This window comes from Rhagoletis pomonella, unplaced genomic scaffold (genome assembly GCF_013731165.1).
Source record: "Rhagoletis pomonella isolate Grant_MI unplaced genomic scaffold, Rhpom_1.0 Rhpom_scaffold_03752, whole genome shotgun sequence".
NCBI lineage: Eukaryota > Metazoa > Arthropoda > Insecta > Diptera > Tephritidae > Rhagoletis > Rhagoletis pomonella.
The window spans coordinates 1-19,473 of record NW_023462304.1 but is presented as its reverse complement, the minus strand read 5'-3'; the positions used below and the strand labels follow the sequence as shown (position 1 = coordinate 19,473).

At 34.3% G+C, this 19,473-nt stretch overlaps 2 protein-coding genes across 2 annotated transcripts; one reads left to right on the top strand and one right to left on the bottom strand.

Annotated features, from left to right (window-relative positions):
* Positions 1–1,458: 1,458 nt before the first annotated feature.
* LOC118754346 (glutamyl-tRNA(Gln) amidotransferase subunit B, mitochondrial-like) lies at positions 1,459–2,523 on the top strand. The gene is made up of 3 exons (XM_036489220.1): positions 1,459–1,538; positions 1,807–1,930; positions 2,277–2,523. Exons 1-3 carry the CDS (start codon positions 1,459–1,461, stop codon positions 2,496–2,498), a joined length of 426 nt encoding a protein of 141 aa, XP_036345113.1. The 3' UTR covers positions 2,499–2,523.
* Positions 2,524–3,850: 1,327 nt separating this feature from the next.
* On the bottom strand, positions 3,851–19,470 carry LOC118754345 (rootletin-like; the record flags this gene model as incomplete). The annotated part of the gene is made up of 11 exons (XM_036489219.1): positions 3,851–4,103; positions 4,176–4,351; positions 7,067–8,194; positions 8,665–9,513; positions 9,586–10,016; positions 10,908–11,083; positions 11,513–11,696; positions 12,032–12,542; positions 15,184–15,865; positions 15,930–16,081; positions 18,793–19,470. Coding segments are annotated over 11 exons (5,028 nt in total), but the record flags the coding sequence as incomplete, so codon positions are not given.
* Between the last annotated feature and the right edge of the window lie 3 nt (positions 19,471–19,473).

The following is a 19,473-nucleotide window of genomic DNA, read 5'->3' as shown; positions in this document are numbered from 1 at the left end:
CCGAAAAAAGACAGTATGTGCTTACTTTTTTTTGTAGTAAAATTTCGTTAGTGGCGAATGTAGCGGAAATGCCTCCTAAATGTATGCTTTAATATTGATAGTGAATTAAAGAAGCGTTATTGTTGTTGTAAGAGCATACAAATCCCCAAAAGAGTTTTTGAGGAGCGATGCTGAAGCGACAGTCCTTGGTCAGATATAATTGTGGGTCGTTCCGGTTTCGTAGACCCGACCGTTGTGGGAACAATTAAAGAAACTTGCTAAGCAGCGGTTTAAAAATAAGATTCAAATTAAAAGGAATGCAAGGATAAAGGTAAAGGTGAATATGTAGAGGAAAATGATAGACATATAATCAACCAAAATATAACAAATTAAAGTTTCAAATGCAACTTTAATCCCTTTTTTACGTTTGGAAATCAAGTTCTAAGTAAATTTTTTGAGTGAGTTTCAAATAGGTTGTGTTAAAAGTACTGTGAAATAATTCATGATTCATAATTCAAGCGCTTGGTAAGAAATATATATAATATAATAGGACTAATTTGCTTTTAATAACATTGTGTTATGTATTAAATTGTGTGAGTGCTTTATCTATCCGTGTCAAAAAAGTTTTTATACATACTATATGTATTACAGAAGTTGATGTGTTTCGTCTTTATGTAATAATGTTCGAAATTCATTGCAAATGTTTACCACCATTGCATTGCATAGTTGGATAAGAATAATTCAACAGTGAAGCATGTCACACCTGTGACAGCTACGGTTTGGACAATTGTAATCACCATCTTAACTCTTTCATGGTCAACTGAAAATGCAAAAGCAAGATTTTTAACTTTAAAATAAGACGTGATTTTAAAATGCTAAAATAAGGTTCGGTTCCTACTCTGAGCGATACCAAACAATATTTTTTAGTTTAATGATTTTTTTTTAATATAAAAATTATTTTATTTTATTTTATTATTCTTGCGGTATTTCACATTATAATGTCAAGATAAACAAATTTTGTGCAGTTTAATTTTAATTAAACAGGTCATAACAACTATAATTACATAAAAAAAAAAAATAAAATTCTTGAGGCCTATTCTTGTTTTCGTACGAATCGAAAATTTGATATTTTTGTATAGAAAATAATTGGAAAATTTTACGATTTTCGATTCGTACGAAAACAAGAATACGCCCCAATATTTAAAATAACAAAAAAAAAAAAAATGTTTCCTGATAGTGGGATTCGAACCCACGACTCGTCGGGAAGCTAAAATTTCAATCCCGCAGCGGACACAGGGTGAACTCATTAAAGTACACATATATCTTTATATTGCCGAGTAAATTTTTTCTCTTCATGGGTAGCTCTGTTCTCTCTCATCTTAACAAAAAGCTGTTTCTAAGATGTCTATTGACACAAATTAAAAATCTATTCTAAATTTAAAACTTTATTTTAACAAGAATGAGTTTTAACTTACGACTATGCCTATGGGCCATGATGCACCAATCGACGATTTTTTTCTCTTTGAGGTGGTTAGCAGTAGTTCTACGCGCGGGGAAAAGTATAGACACCTGAAACTGTATATGGTCACAAAAGTTGTATATTAAATTTAAAAACAAGTCCCATAATGATTATAAAAAGTTGCAAATAATTAGTGGTTACTTAAAGTCTAAAATAAATGTGCTAAGGCGTGCGCTTCACGGAAACCGCAATTAATTGTTAAACTACATACATTTGTACATAGATAATTTTTACGTTCATGTTATTGCTTAAAAAGTTATGTTACTATTTATCCTATAATATGCAGCTGTATTGTATTGCTCTTCCAGCCAACTAACTTACACTCACCTTGAGGACATCCTTGTAGCGCTCAATACTGGTACTATAAATCTGCAAGCGGGTCGACAGCTTATCGAATTTTTACATCAGGATCCTGCACAAAATGTCCAATCGGTAAAATCTATTTATACTCGGCGTTTACATATGTACATACATACATTTTTATCAGCGTTGCTACACTGCATGTGAAAAGCTGCGTGCATAAGGAGTACACCAACATAATCATGGTTACTCGGACTGCCGTTGACTCCGAAAAATTTGTATTACTCAAAATAGTTTTTAAACTTTCTCATTGTTATTTATTGAGCAACAGGTACAAGTTTTATTTTTTGTTTAGAAAGACAATTTTTGATTTATTTCATTAGAAAGCGGACCAATTTTCCGCCGAACGTTTTAACGCTGATTTGTACATATGTACGCACAGAAAATTATATTAATCAATTTATGTATTATTTTTTAGCTTATAAACGACCGACAACTAGAACAAATAACTGATGAAAAGACTATCGAACAACTTTGTCTACAGGCGATTGAGCGTAACGAACAGGCAGTAAAACAATACAAAAGCGGCAAAAAGAAAGCACTGTTTGCTATTGTAGGCGAAGTGTCCAAGTTGTCCAAACAGAGGGCTAACATGAAAGTTGTAGTCGCTTACCTGGAGAAAATATTAAATTCGCAATAAAAATGAAACAAAGGAAAAATACAAACCAATTGTTTTCTTTATTTGACCAAAATTGTATATATTTTCTAAAATATTCCTTTTATGAATATTGCATTTTATGAAAATTGCTCTTATATTTGTTTTAATAGATGTTTGAATTCTAGATTGTGTTTGTGTTTTATCCTACATGCATACGTTTGTAGGTATATAAATGTTATTGAGGCATTGTTATTGATACATTAGTGACTGTGAAAGTTGGTGATATGAATTTGCATGGTTCCTTTTAAAACTGTACGGCAATGTTCTCCTAAAGAGAGGAGAAATGCAACAGCCTTACAAGATAAACGTAAATAAAATTTAATAGCGCTTGTTGGGAAATGTTTGGTTTAATAATGTTTTGGTTTTTTTTTTTAATTGAAATTAACTTGTGGTGGGAATGCAGGAAGTAAATATACACTATATTCTATTGTCTATCTCGCAGACAATGAAAAGCTACAGAATAGTTATAATTTGTCTACACCATACAAATACATGTACATTTTTGTATGTAAGTACGTATATATGTATGTACACTGCCGGAACAAAGTATTGGCACAGCAAATTTTTCACAATATATGCAACAATTTTCATTCTAATATTTTTTTTCCACTAATTTCGTATAAAAATTTGGTTCATTCTACAACAAAAAACATAAAAATATAATTCCTAAACTTTGTGCAAAACTCGCGAAAATTCAGCAAATTTTCATGAAAATTTTCAACTTTTCAATCCGATTTTCTAGAGTTTGGAGTATGCAGATTTCTAGCCCAATCAATTGTATTATAATAAAGTGCAAGTTTTAAATACCTAGGAATTACCGTTGATTTTTGGTAATTTTTTTCACGCAGTCTTCTATACAAACATTTTTTTTTTCGAAAATACTTAATATGGAAAAAATGCAAAACACCTTCAACAAAAAAAATTCTCAAAAATCAACGCAATTTTTGACTAACTCCGAACTTGCATTTTTTTACTAGAATTTAATGGGCTGCAAAACTGCATACTCAAAAAAATTCTAAAAAAACCTGATTAAAAAGTTGAAAATTTGCTGAATTTTTGCGAGTTTTGCATAAAGTTTAGGAATTACATTTTTAAGCTTTTTGTTGTTGAATGAACCATATATTTATACAAAATTGGCGGAAAAATATTAGAATAAAAAGTGTTGTGTATATTTTGAAAAACTTGCTGTGCCAATACTTTGTTCCGGCAGTGTATGTATGTATATAAAATATCGATGAAGTTAGGGATAAGTAAATTTTGTAGGATCATTACAAATTTCAATACCTGATGCATTTTTGTGGAGTTTCAAAATCAACTCATACACACTTATTGTATGAGAGGGGATAGTGAGTATAGGCATGTTTTGTATTAATTATGTTTTCTATACCTGTATACATATATTCTAATAAATGCATTTAGTTTTTAATAAGGAAGCTTTAAGTTGCAGTTTTTTATTTCCAAGTCCTTTCCCTTTGCCTGGACCACATATTAGCTAGTAACAATCAAGTTGTCCCATACAAATGGATTTATTGATCGTAATCCCGACAGGTTGACGGTGGTAGACTCATCGAAACGGCATTATCCAAGCTGCTTGAACGTACAAAAATATATACAATAAAATAAGAATATTTATAATGGCATTAAACAATTTGTGCTCACCGTCTCGATTCGCTTTCCAATAAATTAGGATCTAATGGATGTTGCGAAACATGTCGTAATGAATCGCCAAGAGTATTTCGTAGGTGTTGCATTTCGCGATTGGCTTTTGAACTACGCAAAATGTATTGCTGACGACGTTTAGCTTCTTGTGCTAATTGTTCACGTAGCAAAGATATCTAAGAAAAACAAAAAAAAAAGATGTACATATATGTATTTCCAATTTGGCGTTACGTGAAACTTGTGTTACAAAACAGATAAAAAATTTTAAACAGTTTATTCTAGATTCGCATAGCATTAAATTCCCCTTATTTAGTAAAAAAATTACAACTGCTGGTAGCAGCGATTTAAAGATATTAATAAACATATGCCCTGGCGTGACGTTACAACCGAAGTGGATTTTGACTTGGGTTACCAAATTGCAAAACTGCGAATTGGGCAAGGCTATTCGTATAAAAGTTTTAGTAAGATTTGGAATGTTTAGGTTAATTTTACAAGTTGTAAAAATATTTTCTGCTTTTTGTTTAATCAGCTGAAGTTTCTGGCGTGATATTACATGACGTTACGTTACTAAAATTACTATTGAAAAAGTTTTGTTAATATTGTTCTTGAAAGAATTTTTTACGGAAAAAACATGAATTTCATGTCGAATGTACTTCTTATTTTATCTAGCGCATAGTATGTACACACGATAATTAATATCACTTTAAATTTGAATGACGAATGTCACAAAGAAGGACATTTAGGAAGACATGGCTTAAAAAAGGAGGACTTTTTCCTAAAGGAGGACGGTCGGTCACATTATTTTGACGTAGAATACGTCTTACCTTAAGGTATGGGGGCTATGTTCAAATGTTGTAGTTGTAATTTTTAGAGCTTCACAAAAACGCTTATTGCACGAGAACTAATAAAGCGATTTCAAAGAAAAGTGTGGCGTTTCAAAGATAAAATTCCAAACCTGTCGACAGATTAATTTTTGTAAATAACCAATTCGGTTTCTGTCGTAAAAACAACGGTAAACATTGCCTTATTTTGGGGTCAATTTTGAGCCTTTAAAGTGCTCTAGCAACTTATTGTTGGCATATATTACTTTCATTTTCGGGATATAGGTTCTTTGGAGCAGTAGAAATATTATCGGGTACAAATTTTATATAAATTTAACAAATATTGAGCATTTTAAGGCAAAAAATTGTTGAAAAAATTTGCAAATTTTTTTAATTACCAAAATGCTCGAAAACCGCTCGAATGATTTTGTTTTTGTTTTCTTTAATCAAAAATTCAAGAGTTTTCCTTTCGTTTGGTATATGGGAAGTATTGGTTGATATCTTCTATATATGTTTATTTTATTCAAATATATGGGCATAAATGATTTTCCATACAAAATCACCTCGTCATCATTTTGCAAACACGTGCATATGTTGGAAGTGTGGGAAGGAGACAAAAAGTATGTATGCGTATGTAATGCGGCTTTTGATCGCAGCGTATGTACATATGTAAATGCATATATACGTACATATGAAAGTTTCAGTTAATGTGGATCTGTTTGGTTTTGTTATCGATATTTTTATCGATTTTGTTGCCGATATTTTAATCGATTTTGCCATCGATATTTTTATCGGTTTTGTTACCGATATTTTCACCGATTTTGTTATCGAAATTTGTATCGATGTTGTTATTGATTTTGCTATCGATATTTTCGGAACTTATCGATATAATGATCGATATTTTTATCGATTTTGTAATCGATTCTGTTATTGATTTTATTATTGATTATTTATCGGTTTTGTTATCGATATTTTTCTTGATTGTTTTAACAATTTTGCTATCGATATTGTTATCGCTTTTGTTATCGATATTTTTGTCGCTTTTGTCATCAATATTTTTATCGATTTTTCTATAGATATTGTTATCGCTTTTGTTGTCGGTATTTTTATCGGTTTTTTTACCGATTTTGCTATCGATATTGCCATCGCTTTTGTTATCGATAGTTTTATCGATTTTTTTATCGAATTTATTACCGATTTGGTAATGGATTTTTTGATAGATTTTGTTATCAATTTTGTTATTGACTTTGGAATCGATTTTGTTATCGATTTTGTAATCGATTTTTCGATAGATTTTGTAATCGATATTTTATCGATTTTGTAATCGATTTAGTTAACGATTTTGTTATCGATATTTTTATCGATTTTATTATCGCTTTTGTTATCGATATTTTTTTCTTAGTTTGTGCTTTCGTTTTTGACTTGGATATGCTCTTAACCATACCACGTATTCTACGTTTAAATTTAGCGGGTGTATCTCCGATACAGCCTGCAGACCAAGACGAAGGCGCTGGACTGTTCCTTTTTTTGACCCTCTTTAAAATAAGTTTCATAAAAGTTTATTGAAAGAGGCAGTTAGAGGCTTAAAATGTTCTACAGAAAACTTGTACGGACTAAGGTGAGTGCGCAAAAAACCTTATTAGGAGATACATATCGTCGTTTAAAGTACAAAACCGCGTATCAAGATAATGCAAAGCCGCAACTGTGAGGTTGCATAAATTATTTTATAAAGCAATCGCATTTCTGGCTAGTATATTTGAGGACGAATGGATAAGGATTGAACCAAGAGCTTGTGTGAGCAAATCCAATTTTTGGCAGCCAATGTCAGTTACGCAGTTTTGCAGAACGACGATACGCGGTTTTGTACTTTAAACGACGATATAAACACCATTCCTTAGTTTTTAGGAAAAATTTACTTGCCATTTCATCCCCCGTGAAAGGAATAAGTATGCCATTTTGCTCGTGGCTCTCAAACAGTGGCAATGGTACACACGTATGAACATATGTATGTACATATATATGTAATGTATTTATAACAAAAACTAAAAAAAAAAAATATTATTAGCTCACTTGATTTTCTAAACGCATGACCTGCTGCCGATGTGATTGCTCGCGAGCATCCAATAACTTTTCAGCGTGCATTTGAGCATTACGGTAACGCTCCGCATCTATTCCACCATCTGCACACTTGGCACTATCGTGTAAACGTGCCTTAAGTCTTGCTAGTTCGGACTCTTTCTCCGCTAAAAGTGTTTCTAAACGACGGACTTTTAAGCGCAAGTCCCTCGCCTCTTGCTCAATGACGGCATGATCAAGACCACAGCTATAATTGCCTGCTGTGGCTTCCATGCGGTTCGAGTCGAAGTCACCGGCATCATAATACGAAGTATTCTTCTCCGCACGATCGTAAGCTGTGGTCCCACCACTTCCAGAGAACTTACTTTTACGCTCCGACTCCAATTGCTTGACTTTGTCCTGCAAAGCTTGTAATTTATTGCGTAGCTCGGATTTTTCTCGTTGAGACGATTTGAGTTGTCGACTGAGCTCTTCTTCCTCGCGCTTATCGGCACTTTTGCCCATACCGCCACTATCACCTGCCTCCTGATTCCACTTGGCAATGCGTAATTGCGACTCTAAAGCGGAACGTTGCACTTCCAAATCGGTAACTTGCTCTTGAAGCCGCTGAATACGGTCCAATTGTGCTTGTTGACTGCGTCGCAATTCATTTAAATTACTTTGTGCATTATCCAGACGCTCTGCAAGTATACGCTTTTCGTTTTCTGCTGCTTGAGATTGTTTTTGCAGGAGTTTTACTTTTTCTTCATTTGATTGCGAACAGTGTCCTTGCTCAGAGAGCTCCTTATTCAGTGCTTTCAATTCGCCACGCAATTCCATTTCAGTGACCGCCGCCTTTTGTAATCGATCCTTCATTTGATCCACCGTAGTCTTAAGTGATGAACAACGCTCTTCCAATTGGACCATTGCACGATTCTGGTTGTCGAGTCGTTCTTGTGCCTGCCTCACATTACAGTCTTTCTCCTGTAAGGCCATTTGCAAGCGATTTATATCTCCCTCCATTGCAACTCGCTGCAGGTCCAATTTCGCAGCGCGTCCTTCCGCTTTCGCTAGTTCTTCCTGCAGATGACGTTTCTCGTTCTCTAATTTCGATCCGTGTGTACGACACTTCTCTAGCCGATCCTAGAAAAAAGATGAAAAATAATATGGGTATTCATGGAAAGTCGTAATTGCCTCGCAACCGCGTAAACCTCGTAAATAAACCGATTTTCCATGCAAAATTAAGTAAGTTAACGAGGTTTACATGGTTACGAGGCTTTTACGCGTTTAGATGAATTGCCCTAATTTTTAATCAAATAACCTGATAACCAGGCAGGTGTGGACACCCAAATTGAAATCAAAGAATCCACAGTTCTGCTTCTCAACCGCTTTCTACTCTATGAATTCTTGTTGTTTATTTATGCAAACTGCGCAAAATTTATTCGAATAATATTTAATCTAATTGGATAAAATGGGATCTTCACCAATAATAATAACGAATGTGAAGTGAGATCGTTAACCACCGACTAAAATTTGTATTTAAAAAAATCACGAATTGCATTAAAATTCCACAGACGGTACTACATACATACAAGTACAACATTTAACCTTACCTCGATCTGGGAGTTCTCCTCATTGCAAGATGCTAACTGCATTTCAAGCTGATTAATTTTTTCACGCATTTGCTGGCATTCATCGCACTTCTGCTTAAACTTCTCTTCGAGTGCATTCAAAGCGGAAATTTTCATACTACGTTCCGTATCCAAATTGCCCTTCTCTTCCTGAAGGTGACGCAACATTTGCTGAAGTTTGCTGACTTTTCCATCGCAACGCAGCTGCTGCTCTGCGGCATCCTGTAATTGTTTTTTCGCCGCCGATAATTGCACCTTCATATCATCCTTTTCGCGTTCGATTTGTGCCACTTGATGCATTAGATTTCGTACGCCTTTGCGCACCAGATCCGGATCCAGATCACAAGGTATATCCGGACATTGTGAAGTGCTTCTGGCATCATAATCATGGCAACTGCCAGCCGCCATTGCATTTCGAATGGGACTATAACGCCTTGTTGGGCTTATCAAGCGATAGGAAAGATTAACACTGCCATCAGGTTGAATGCCGGCAATACGACGCAATGTGTGTGCAACCGAGCTGAGCTTGTGCTCTGTGTCGCGCTTGTGAAGCTCAACACAAGCCAGTTGCTCGTCGAGCGCGCGTATTCGACCTTCAGCGCCGCCCAGTCGAGCTTTCAACTCCTGTATTTGTTGGGTGGCATCAGCAAGACATACCTCAAGGTTATGCTTCTGATCTTCCAACCGCTTCTCTCTACCGCGAGCTTCTTCGATACGCGCTAATAGCTCTTGTTCGCGATTGTGGAAGCGATGTTCATCCTGATTGGACTGACAGCGTGCACGGCCAAGCTCTGCCCTGGTTTCGCATAGATTTTCTTCTAAATCGGCAAGCTAATTAAAAATTAAAAAAATGACATTAGTGGAACGAAGTGAAAAATTTCGTAAAAGTTACCCTTAACTTACCTGCTTCTTAATCTGGCACAATTCCTGTTGACTACGCTCCTTTAATTCGATTTCGGCAGCTAATTTGTTCTGGAGCTCCTTACCACCTTCATCCTTTTGCGCAAAGTCCATTTGCGTTTTCTGTAGTGTATTCTTGGTGGCATTCAGCTCCTGTACAGTTTTACTCATATTATTTTCGGTCTCTTTCAAGATCGTTGTCAGTCGTGTACGTTCGTTTTCCAATGAGCTTTTGGAATCTTGCAAAGTATTTATTTTCTGCAAAGCTTCCTCAATGGCGCGCGCCTGCTCGCGTTTTGCGCTCTCCACATGCTTCACGTGATCACGCAGCTCCTTATTACTGTTAGAATATTTATCCTTCTCAATGTTACTGTCAGCCAATTGACGGCGACAGTCCGTGAGTTCATTGCGCAAGCTATCAATATAAGCTTCACCTGCAAAACAAATTTGAAGTTATTCAAGCAGTCTAAGGACTGTGAATTTGAATATACAATATGTTAGTGTTTGGCCGAGCTTCTCCTCCGATTTGTGGCGAGCGCCAAAACGAAGGGGGAGTTTCAAGAAACTATTTTTCATGGCAGAAACGGGCCATTGCTTGCCGAGGGGCGACCGCTATTAGAAAAAACCTTTTTCTTCTGTTTTGCAGTGCAGTCTTAAATATGAATAAAATAGAAGTGTGTGATCTGCATAGAGCTTAAATGCTTATTGGGCTACTAGCTACTAAAATTCAAACGTCAAACCCGTGTAAAAAATTGTGACGTAGTGGAGCAAAAAATGATGGGGGGAGGGGGGAGGTTTATTATACTATCATTTGAGATTGCTCTGCTGTACCCCCGATTTGGGGCACATCAAATCTTTAGCAGACGATAGATTTTTTTTTTCTAATAATAAAGGAGTTATTGCCCTCAAAGAGATCGTGAGAATTGGGAGTCTAATTTGACAGACTCGTCTCAATAAATGCTTGAAATAGTCGATAAGAAGTATAATTTAGTCGATATCTCGATGTGTGATATGTACATAATGAAACCGTTTTTCATAAATATTGAGCATTTTTGCTACTTCTATAGCAATAGCACAACTCAAATTAACAAAATCCTTACTACAACTAAGGGCCTCGTGTCTGTAATCCACGGCTAACCCTTACTATTTACTTTATTTATCCTTATTACTTAAATTTTAAACATATGAGCCACTTAGTAGCGTTTTTTTTAGTTTTGAGTTGTGTCGCTATTCCAGAAGACCATCGATATGTACATATACATATGTAGTATATACATATTTTTTATTTCTTGTAAAGATATTTAGTTGTATTTTTCATAACCTACCTTCTTTTGCTTTCCTGAGCGCATCTTGTAGTTCTGCGTTAATTCCTTCGACTTTGTCTTCCTTGAGTCGTATATCCATTTTCAACTCTTCACAGAGTCGATTAAGATTATCTCTTTCTTCTTTTACACTCGTTAGCTGTATTTCCTGTTTTCGTATACATTCTTCGAGTTTTATTCTGCAAAAAGTACAGTGTTAATTGAATGCTTATTATTATTATGCATATACATATAAGTACATAAATACATTATATTCGACTGCTGAGTGGAAGATCGACCTACCTCGGGAGTCAGTTTCAAAAACGCCCTATTTCAGAATTTTATTGAAAAACACTCTATCTCAGAATTTGATTGAAGAACGCCCTATTTCAGAATACGATTCAAAAATGCCCTATCTCACTTTTTGAATCGGCAGCTGAGATGGAGCATTTTTGAAATGAATTCTAAAATAGGGCGTTCTTCAACCAAATTCTGAAATAGGACGTTTTTGAAAAGTGTTTTGATATAGGGCGTTTTCGAACTGACTGCCGAGATATATTGATCTTCCGCTCAGCAGTCGATACATACGTACATAACGGAATCCATTTCTGCAAATCCTCCAAACTTACTTGTTTTCCTCTTCCCTTGTTCGCATGGCGGATATTTCATCCTTTAGCTGAGCAATGGCATTTCGTTGTTTTTCATCGTGTGCATTATGTTCACGTTTCATACGTTCGAGTCCGTCCTGTTCGTTCTTTAGTTCCCGCATAGCAGCCTCTAACTTTTCCATCAATGCTTGCTTATCTCGATGTGCTAATTTTTAATTAAAATATTTTCAAAAGTTTACGTCTCATTTAGTAACTACGTACTTATGTACATATGAGACATTGGTTTTCATATCGGACACCAAATTGGGTGTCACATTTTCGATTGGGTTCACATTTTTTTTTTTTTGGGTTCTATACATGAAATAAGCTAACACGTGTTCGAGGATTTTTTTTTCGGAGATTGATCTGTCATCATATACTTCTTCAAATCGTTATATCTCGGGTTCTGCTCATCGTAGAGCCATGACATAATCTTTTTTTTACTTAATCCGTCCGACTTAGAAAAGAATGGCTCATATGTATGTATGTATGTACACTTACCCATCAACAGCGCCTGCTGTTTTTCATTTTCAGCCCGTATCATAGCCTCTTCGTGCTGCTGTACCAAACTTTCTAAATGCGCTTGTAATGCCTCTAGGCGCTCTTGTAATTTCTCAATTTCATCATCCTTAGCTGTTTGTAATGCTTGAAGTGCTTGCGCCATACGCTTCTCCAATCCCGTTTTAAGTTTATAAAGCTCTTCTGAATGTTTCTTAGCCGCTTCTTCGCCTACCGCTTTGAGGTTGGCAATCTTTTGATTGAAGTCGTTCTCAGCTGCGCGTGCAGCATTCATTAGTTGGTTTTTCGTTTCTTGAGCGCGGCGTTGACACTGTTCCAATTCTTTATTCAGGCGTGTTACCGAATTTTTAAGTGATTCTTCGCGCACGAGTGCCTCCTGAAGATCACGTTCGAGCTGTTGACGTTTTTCCTCAGTGGCTTCGAGTTGAGTATTTGTATCGAAAAGTACTGCTTCTAGGGACTCTTTTTCTGTACGCAATGCCGTCAGCAATTCCTATGAGCACAAAATGGACCACGTTGCAAATATTCAAAACTATTTTGCAAATCGGACAACTTTTTTGAATAAGTCTGTTAGTGAAATAGGGCTCGGTAGGCAATGTTCCACGTACAAAATATTTATTGGGGTATTGCGATCCGCGATCCAGATTTAAAAAATTTTAGAAATTTTGCGGTATGGATCACGATCCAGCAATATTGTATGCTATACCGTCAATAAATATCGCGATACTTGGATCACGTCAATAAATACTGACGGTATGACAGGGCCCGATGTGCAATAAAGTTTTAGTTTTTTGAAACGGGTTGCCACCTGTTACAAATTTTATTAAAGTTATTTAAATTGAAATTGAAATTGTTTTGAAAATGCCTTACTTCTAAACGATACGTAGAAATGTTGCCACTTGTTTAAAAAATCAAAAATCAAAAAATCTACAGTTCAAGCTTTTTAATCTGACACGTCGTTTTTGAAAATCGAACGATTCGTGCTTATCTGATGGCACTGACAAGAAATGAAATAATGCGTTTTATGCATTAGCAAAAAATTAGTAACATTTTATTTTCTATTTTGAAAGCTTAAGAATCGTACTATTAAATAAAATAATAAAAATACCTATTTTTACATATATTTTTATTCCTTCCATTAAAAGCGCCCTTTTTGAAATTTTTATTAAAATAAAATGTATTTTTCTGGAATACCGTAAGGACATTGCTAAAGAATTATGGCAAACATCAATTTTGAATAAATTAGCTTTATTATTTACTGACTTATCGAAGATTTCGTATTTCCCTAAATTACCGTTATATGATATGTGGGCGTGGTTACTGTCCGATTCCAAAAATTTTCAGTTGTTTGGTATGTTGTACCAAGGCTAACAACTGTGCCAAGTTTGGGAGAAATTGATGGAGCGGTTACGAAAATATACACGCCCATTTTCCAAAAATTTATACTCTTATTTTTCGTTTAAAAATTATTGTAAATGTCGATTTTGAGTGAATAAGCTTCAGTAGTTACTAAAATATCGTAGCTTTCGTATTTCCGAAAACAACCGTTATATGGGTGGTAGACATTGTTATTCTCCGAATTTGCCAATACCATCCACCCTACGGTGAAAATAAGTACACCAACCAAGTTTCGTTAAGATATCTCAATTTTTACTCAAGTTATCGTGTGCACAGACGGACAGGCAGTCACCGCTTAATCGACTTCTCTTTTCAGTCAGATCATTTATGTATACATTTGTCTATACCTATCTCGATTCGTTTTACAAACACCCGTTATGTGAACAAAGTTACAATACCCTTTTGCACAAGTGCACTAGGGTATTAAAAGTTCGGGTTCGGTTCGGGTGCCATAATCTCAAAATGAAATTTCGTATCAAGTGCCGTGATTGGGCCCTAATTTTTAAATGTATCGAAAAAGCAAATAGTAATGAACTAGAAAATATCTAGTTAATAAGACTGGTTTACAGCAAAAATGCTCCACGGATGCCACTATCCAATTCCTACGTGGAATTGCTCGGTGATTCCGAAAATGGAGTTGGTGTTTTTTTCTATGGATAGGTTTTCGAGATTATTCAGCTGGTTCCCCTTAATCATGTATATCTTACGAAACAATTGAACAATCGTAATGCATACGAAATATGGAAAATTAAAGCTAAACAAATTTATTCATATATATATATACATTCATAATCATTCCTGATTTTGGGTTTTTTAAGAAAAACAAAAAAAGACAAACTTTAACAAAGAAAAAAAAAATAACAGTTTCGGTGCAATTTTTTGTTTTGCTTGTGTTAAAGCATGATCTGTTACTAAAAAAAAATCAAACTTCTCATGAAAAAAAATTATGCATAAATAGAAAAGGAATTAGTGCTCAAACGAAAATGCGCAAAGATTTTTTGTGTGAAAAATGAGCAGGATAAAATGCTACTCAAACGCCATGTACGAGTGCGCCATGTACGCTGTGGCGTATGAGTAACACTCTCTCCTGCTCATACAAAAAATCCTTGCACGTTTTCATTTGACCACTCATTCCACACAGGCTTTCATACAAATTTCGCTATTTTTTTTTAATTTTTCGCCTGTTAAAGTTTAAATTTTTTCATAAAAAAAAAAAAATGGAATGATAAATTAATTTCTCCTAAACTATCTGGCCTAACAAAATGTTATGTATATACGGTTCATGAAGAATTTTGTTATCTTTCATTTTCCTCATTTCGTATTACGATTGTTCAAGTGAATTTTGAGCTATCCATAAAAAAAAATGAAATCAGCAAGCAATTTTACATAGGAATTGGATAGTGGCATCCGTGGAACAAAAAAAGAACCGAAATCTGTAATCCAGTGTGATTCTTGGCGGAAAATTTAAAATACATTCTCGATCTCAAGGTGACTATCTGGTAACACTCTACCTCAGCTTGAGCCACGGCCGTCTTCGAGATATGACTTGTACTTTATGAACTTCTTACATTGTACACTGAGAAAAGATTTTAGTTAAAACAACGAAATGTGTTTCTCTCAATACGTGATTTGGTTATAGTAATACGATTTGTTTACATTTACCAAATCTGGTGTTGAAAGAAATAAATTTAGCTGACTCTTTTCTCAGTGTATTAAAAAAAAAAATCTGAATTTACCTGTAGACGATGTGTTTCCTTTTCATGCAAATCTATTACAACCTGCTTCTCCTCCACATCTTTAACCATTTCTTCCAAATTTCTATTTAAACGATTATTTGTTTCGACAGTTTGCTCCAATTTTTGACGTGTTCGCATTAGTTCTTCATTAAGCGATTCCTTTTTGCGGCACAAAGCTGTAAGTTGATTGTGAATATCACCACGATCTCGAGTGATACATGCCAAGTCCTGTAGAATTTTTTCTTTCTCCAATTGTGTACATTTGAGCTTTTCGCTATATGACAAATTATCCGTTTCCAATTCTAGGCGTGCCTTTTCAACGCTGCTCAACTCCTTCCGCACTGTTGCTATTTCCTTTTGTAATTCATCTACTTCGGTTTTGAGTTTATTGCGCTCGTCTTGTGTTTGTGCTAAGCTACTGTGTATTGTTTTCAATTCGTCTGAGGTGGATGAGTTGCTGTTGGACACTTTGTCCAGCTTCTCTTGCAAGTCACATTTCTCCAAGAGCAGCTTGTCCAAATCATATTCTAAATCAGATTTTTGTTTTTCAATTAAATTAATGATATTATCGGATTCGATACGTTGTTGCTCAAGCAGATCGCGACTAAGGCTTACGCTGTTCAATTCTTCGCGTAAGGATATTGTCTCCTCACGCAAGCGACTTCCTCGGTCCTCTTCAGACCTATATAAATATTTTTAGCTACAATTACTATCAAGTATTCTTAATACAATCTTCACAGCCTCACCTTAGATTCATTTCAATTATGTTTTTGTCCTTAAGTATTCGTTGAATTTCCAGTTCAACCGCCTTTTTGTCATCTTCAAGCAGATCGATTTTCTTCTGCAACTTTCCATATTTTAGCTGTAACTTCTCAAAATCCCCGCTAAGATTTTCAAACTGGAAAAAAGGGTTGTGATGATATTGCAAACGATTCCACCGTTTATTTTCAAAAAAAAGATTTTTTTCACATCTACGAAAATATATGTATGCACTACACTGAGAAAAGAGTCAGTTAAATACATATGTACATATATTTCACTGAACACAAAATTTGGTAACTTTAACCGAATCATGTGTTGAGACATACATATTTATTTAGTTGACGTAACCAAACTCTTTTGTCAGTGTATGAGTAAAATTTTGTGAAGTGGGCCACCATTTTTTCGAACTCGAGCTTTTTTGTGCAATTATCTGTTTATGCTTCACAGCGATAAAAGAAAAATACGAGTTTCACAATTTTTCGAAATTCGAATTATTTTGGAAATTATAACTATTAACATTTTTCGAAATTGTTTAGATTTTAAATGTTATTTCGCGATTGGTACCACCGATTCTGCTCATATTTTAAACGGTTGAGAATGATGGTGTTTTCTTCCCATTTTTATTTTTTATTTGACCATAATTTTTTATTTTTTTATAAAAATTATTAAAATTTTTTTAAATATTACTGACATCCCTATGGCTTTAAAATTGCGTTTTTGGCAAATATTTTTGTACGTTCTATTAGCAATTATTTGCAGAAAAAAGTTTGCCGTGTGAAGCATAAACAGATAATTGCATAAAAAAGTTTGACCTTCGAAAAAATGGTGGCCTACTTCACAACTTTATACTTTAGTAGATATGGGTATTTTTTTTTTTTCAAAACAATATACGTATGTATGTATTCGATTATCTTGCTTCCAAAATCATTTTGGTGATGAAATACATCACATAAATAATGCGTTTAAAGCCACAATCCCAAATGCATAAAAAAATGGCAAAAATGGATAAAATCTGAATCACTTTTCTAGTTTTTTTTTTAATTTTTCAGGGACCGTAACGGTTATGCCTTCTTTCAAAAAAAAATTTTTTCACCGATATGTTTTCAGTCAAAAATAAAAGTTACGAATTGACTTTTACTTTTTGGTCAAAAATCAAAGTTAAAATATGACTTTTATTTTTTCGGTCAAAAATAAAAGTTAACACCTGAAAAGTTAAAATTTGACGGTTAATTGCTGACTTAAAAAAGAAATAAATCATATAGGATTAACATTCCTTGACTAACAAGCATCACAGTCATACATACAAATGTTAAAAAGACCAATTCTTTCCGACTGACTTTTTGAATTGAAGTTTTGAAAATAGCTATTATTTTCGGTCCCTGAAATTTTTATATACATACAATAAGAAAATATTATGTTAAAAGGACCAGATGTGAGGTCTTCACCCGAATTCGAAAATTTTCAAAATCTTGGAAAGGGATTGTTTAGCATTTTTCGAACTTTAAGCTGTAGTCGCAAGCTTTAAACCTATTGCGAATTCCTTGAAATTTTGAATGCAGTACTTGAATGGATAAAAGTAGCTAAGAAATTTAATATTATTTTTAATTTCAAATAATTTACTAAAAAAAAAACATAATATGACAATTTTTTGCATAAATCAATGCATAGGACTTATGTACCTCCAATGAATTCAAATATTGTTTTCTTCATGATTATATATGTACACTAACTAAAAGATTAGTGTTATACCTGTTTTTGTACTAATTGCGATGAGTCTTTACGATCCACAAGTAGTTATAATATTTCTAGGTATGTATGTGATATGTACACTGGATATCAAAAGTTAATGCATTGTGCAACGTTTTTCAAATTAAAATTTTGAGCTTTTTAATTTGAATTATTAGATTAAATTTTGAGTATGCAGATAGATCGGTTTTTTAATTCTAGTAAAATAAGTGCAAGTTTTAAGCGGCTATAAAATCGCATTGATTTTTAATGATTTTTTTATTGCTGACGGCTTTTTGCAATTTTTTCCATGGAATAAAAAGCACAAGAGCGTTTTCAAACAAAATTTAAAAAAATAACCCTATATTTTGTAAATTTCACTTGTTATATGCACAAAACCGCAAAATCCGTCGGAAAAAAAATTACAAAAAATCAACGAGATTTTTTAGTCGCTTCACTTGTTTCACTAGAATTACATAACCGATCTATCTACGTACCCGAAATTTTTGTAAAAATTCAGATTAAAAAGTTCAAAATTTAGATGAAAAGTTTTCGAACTTTTCCACGTTCTGTAAACCTTATACAGAAAGTTTGACTTAAGTGGTTTAGATTAAAGCATGAACCATATTTAAAAAAAAAATAAATAATAATAAAAAAATTGTAACTTACAAAGCATTGCAAATATTGTACAAAAAACATCATGCTCTCACTTTTGATTGCCAGTACACGTATGATTTTTTTGTATAATTAAATACACCTATGAGGAATAACGAAAAACCAACAAAAAAAAAACGGTTATGTCAAAATTTGGTTAAAAAAGTTGAAATGGAATTTTCCATAGTTCTTTTAGTTTATTTTTATTTCAAATAATAGTAAGATGGCCGCCATCTTGTGTTTTTTCGATTTTTTTTTTTTTTGGTTTGCAAAAATTTAAATTTTTTAATTTTTATCATCCTCATCCTCCCCCAAAGGTATATTTAAATTTATTTATTATATTTAATAAATTATTATTTATGTATGCATATGTGTATATTTCATGATTACTTTCGATGCCTAACCGATATTTATCATCTAGTGGCAAAAATTGTGTAAATTAAAAACCAGTAGGCTATACTAACGTACCGCAGAATTTAAATCGAGACGCCCCTGCTCGCTTTGCTGTTTCTGTTGACGTATCTCTTCTAGTGTCTTCTGAAGACTATCTCTTTCTTTCAATAGTTCAGACAGCTTCGAATTGCTAGCATCCAATTTTTCGGTGAGCTGATGCACTTTGGTCGTCAATAGCGTCTTTGTGCCTTCGCTTGTTTCGAGTTGTGTTTTAGTATTTCGCAGATTTTCGTTGGTATTTTGAAATTTAACCTGCATATCATGCAAAGCCAATTGGTATTTATGTAGAGCGGCCTGTACTGCTGATATGGTGCCTTCTGCGAAAGCTTGTGATGCACGAGCTGAGCTACGACGCGGCGATTTCGTGGGCACGCCCATGCTAGCACCACTATCACGCGTTAAGTGCATGTGCTGCATTGTTTCGTTTGCTTCTGCGACGTCCGCTTCACGGTCGGCACTTTCAGCATCTTGTACGACAGCTTGTGCAATTTCACGTATGGAATTGTTCAGTCTCTCGATTTCATCATTATAACGATTGGCCAACATTGCTTGTGACTCGGCTTGTGCACAGCGTTCTTCAAGTTTCTTCAACTGATTCATCAGGTCGAGTAGTCGTTGATCCCTTTCGAGCACTTCTTGACGCGCGCTTTCATATTGCACCTTCAGTGTAGCCAATTGAGATTTTATGTCGTTGTT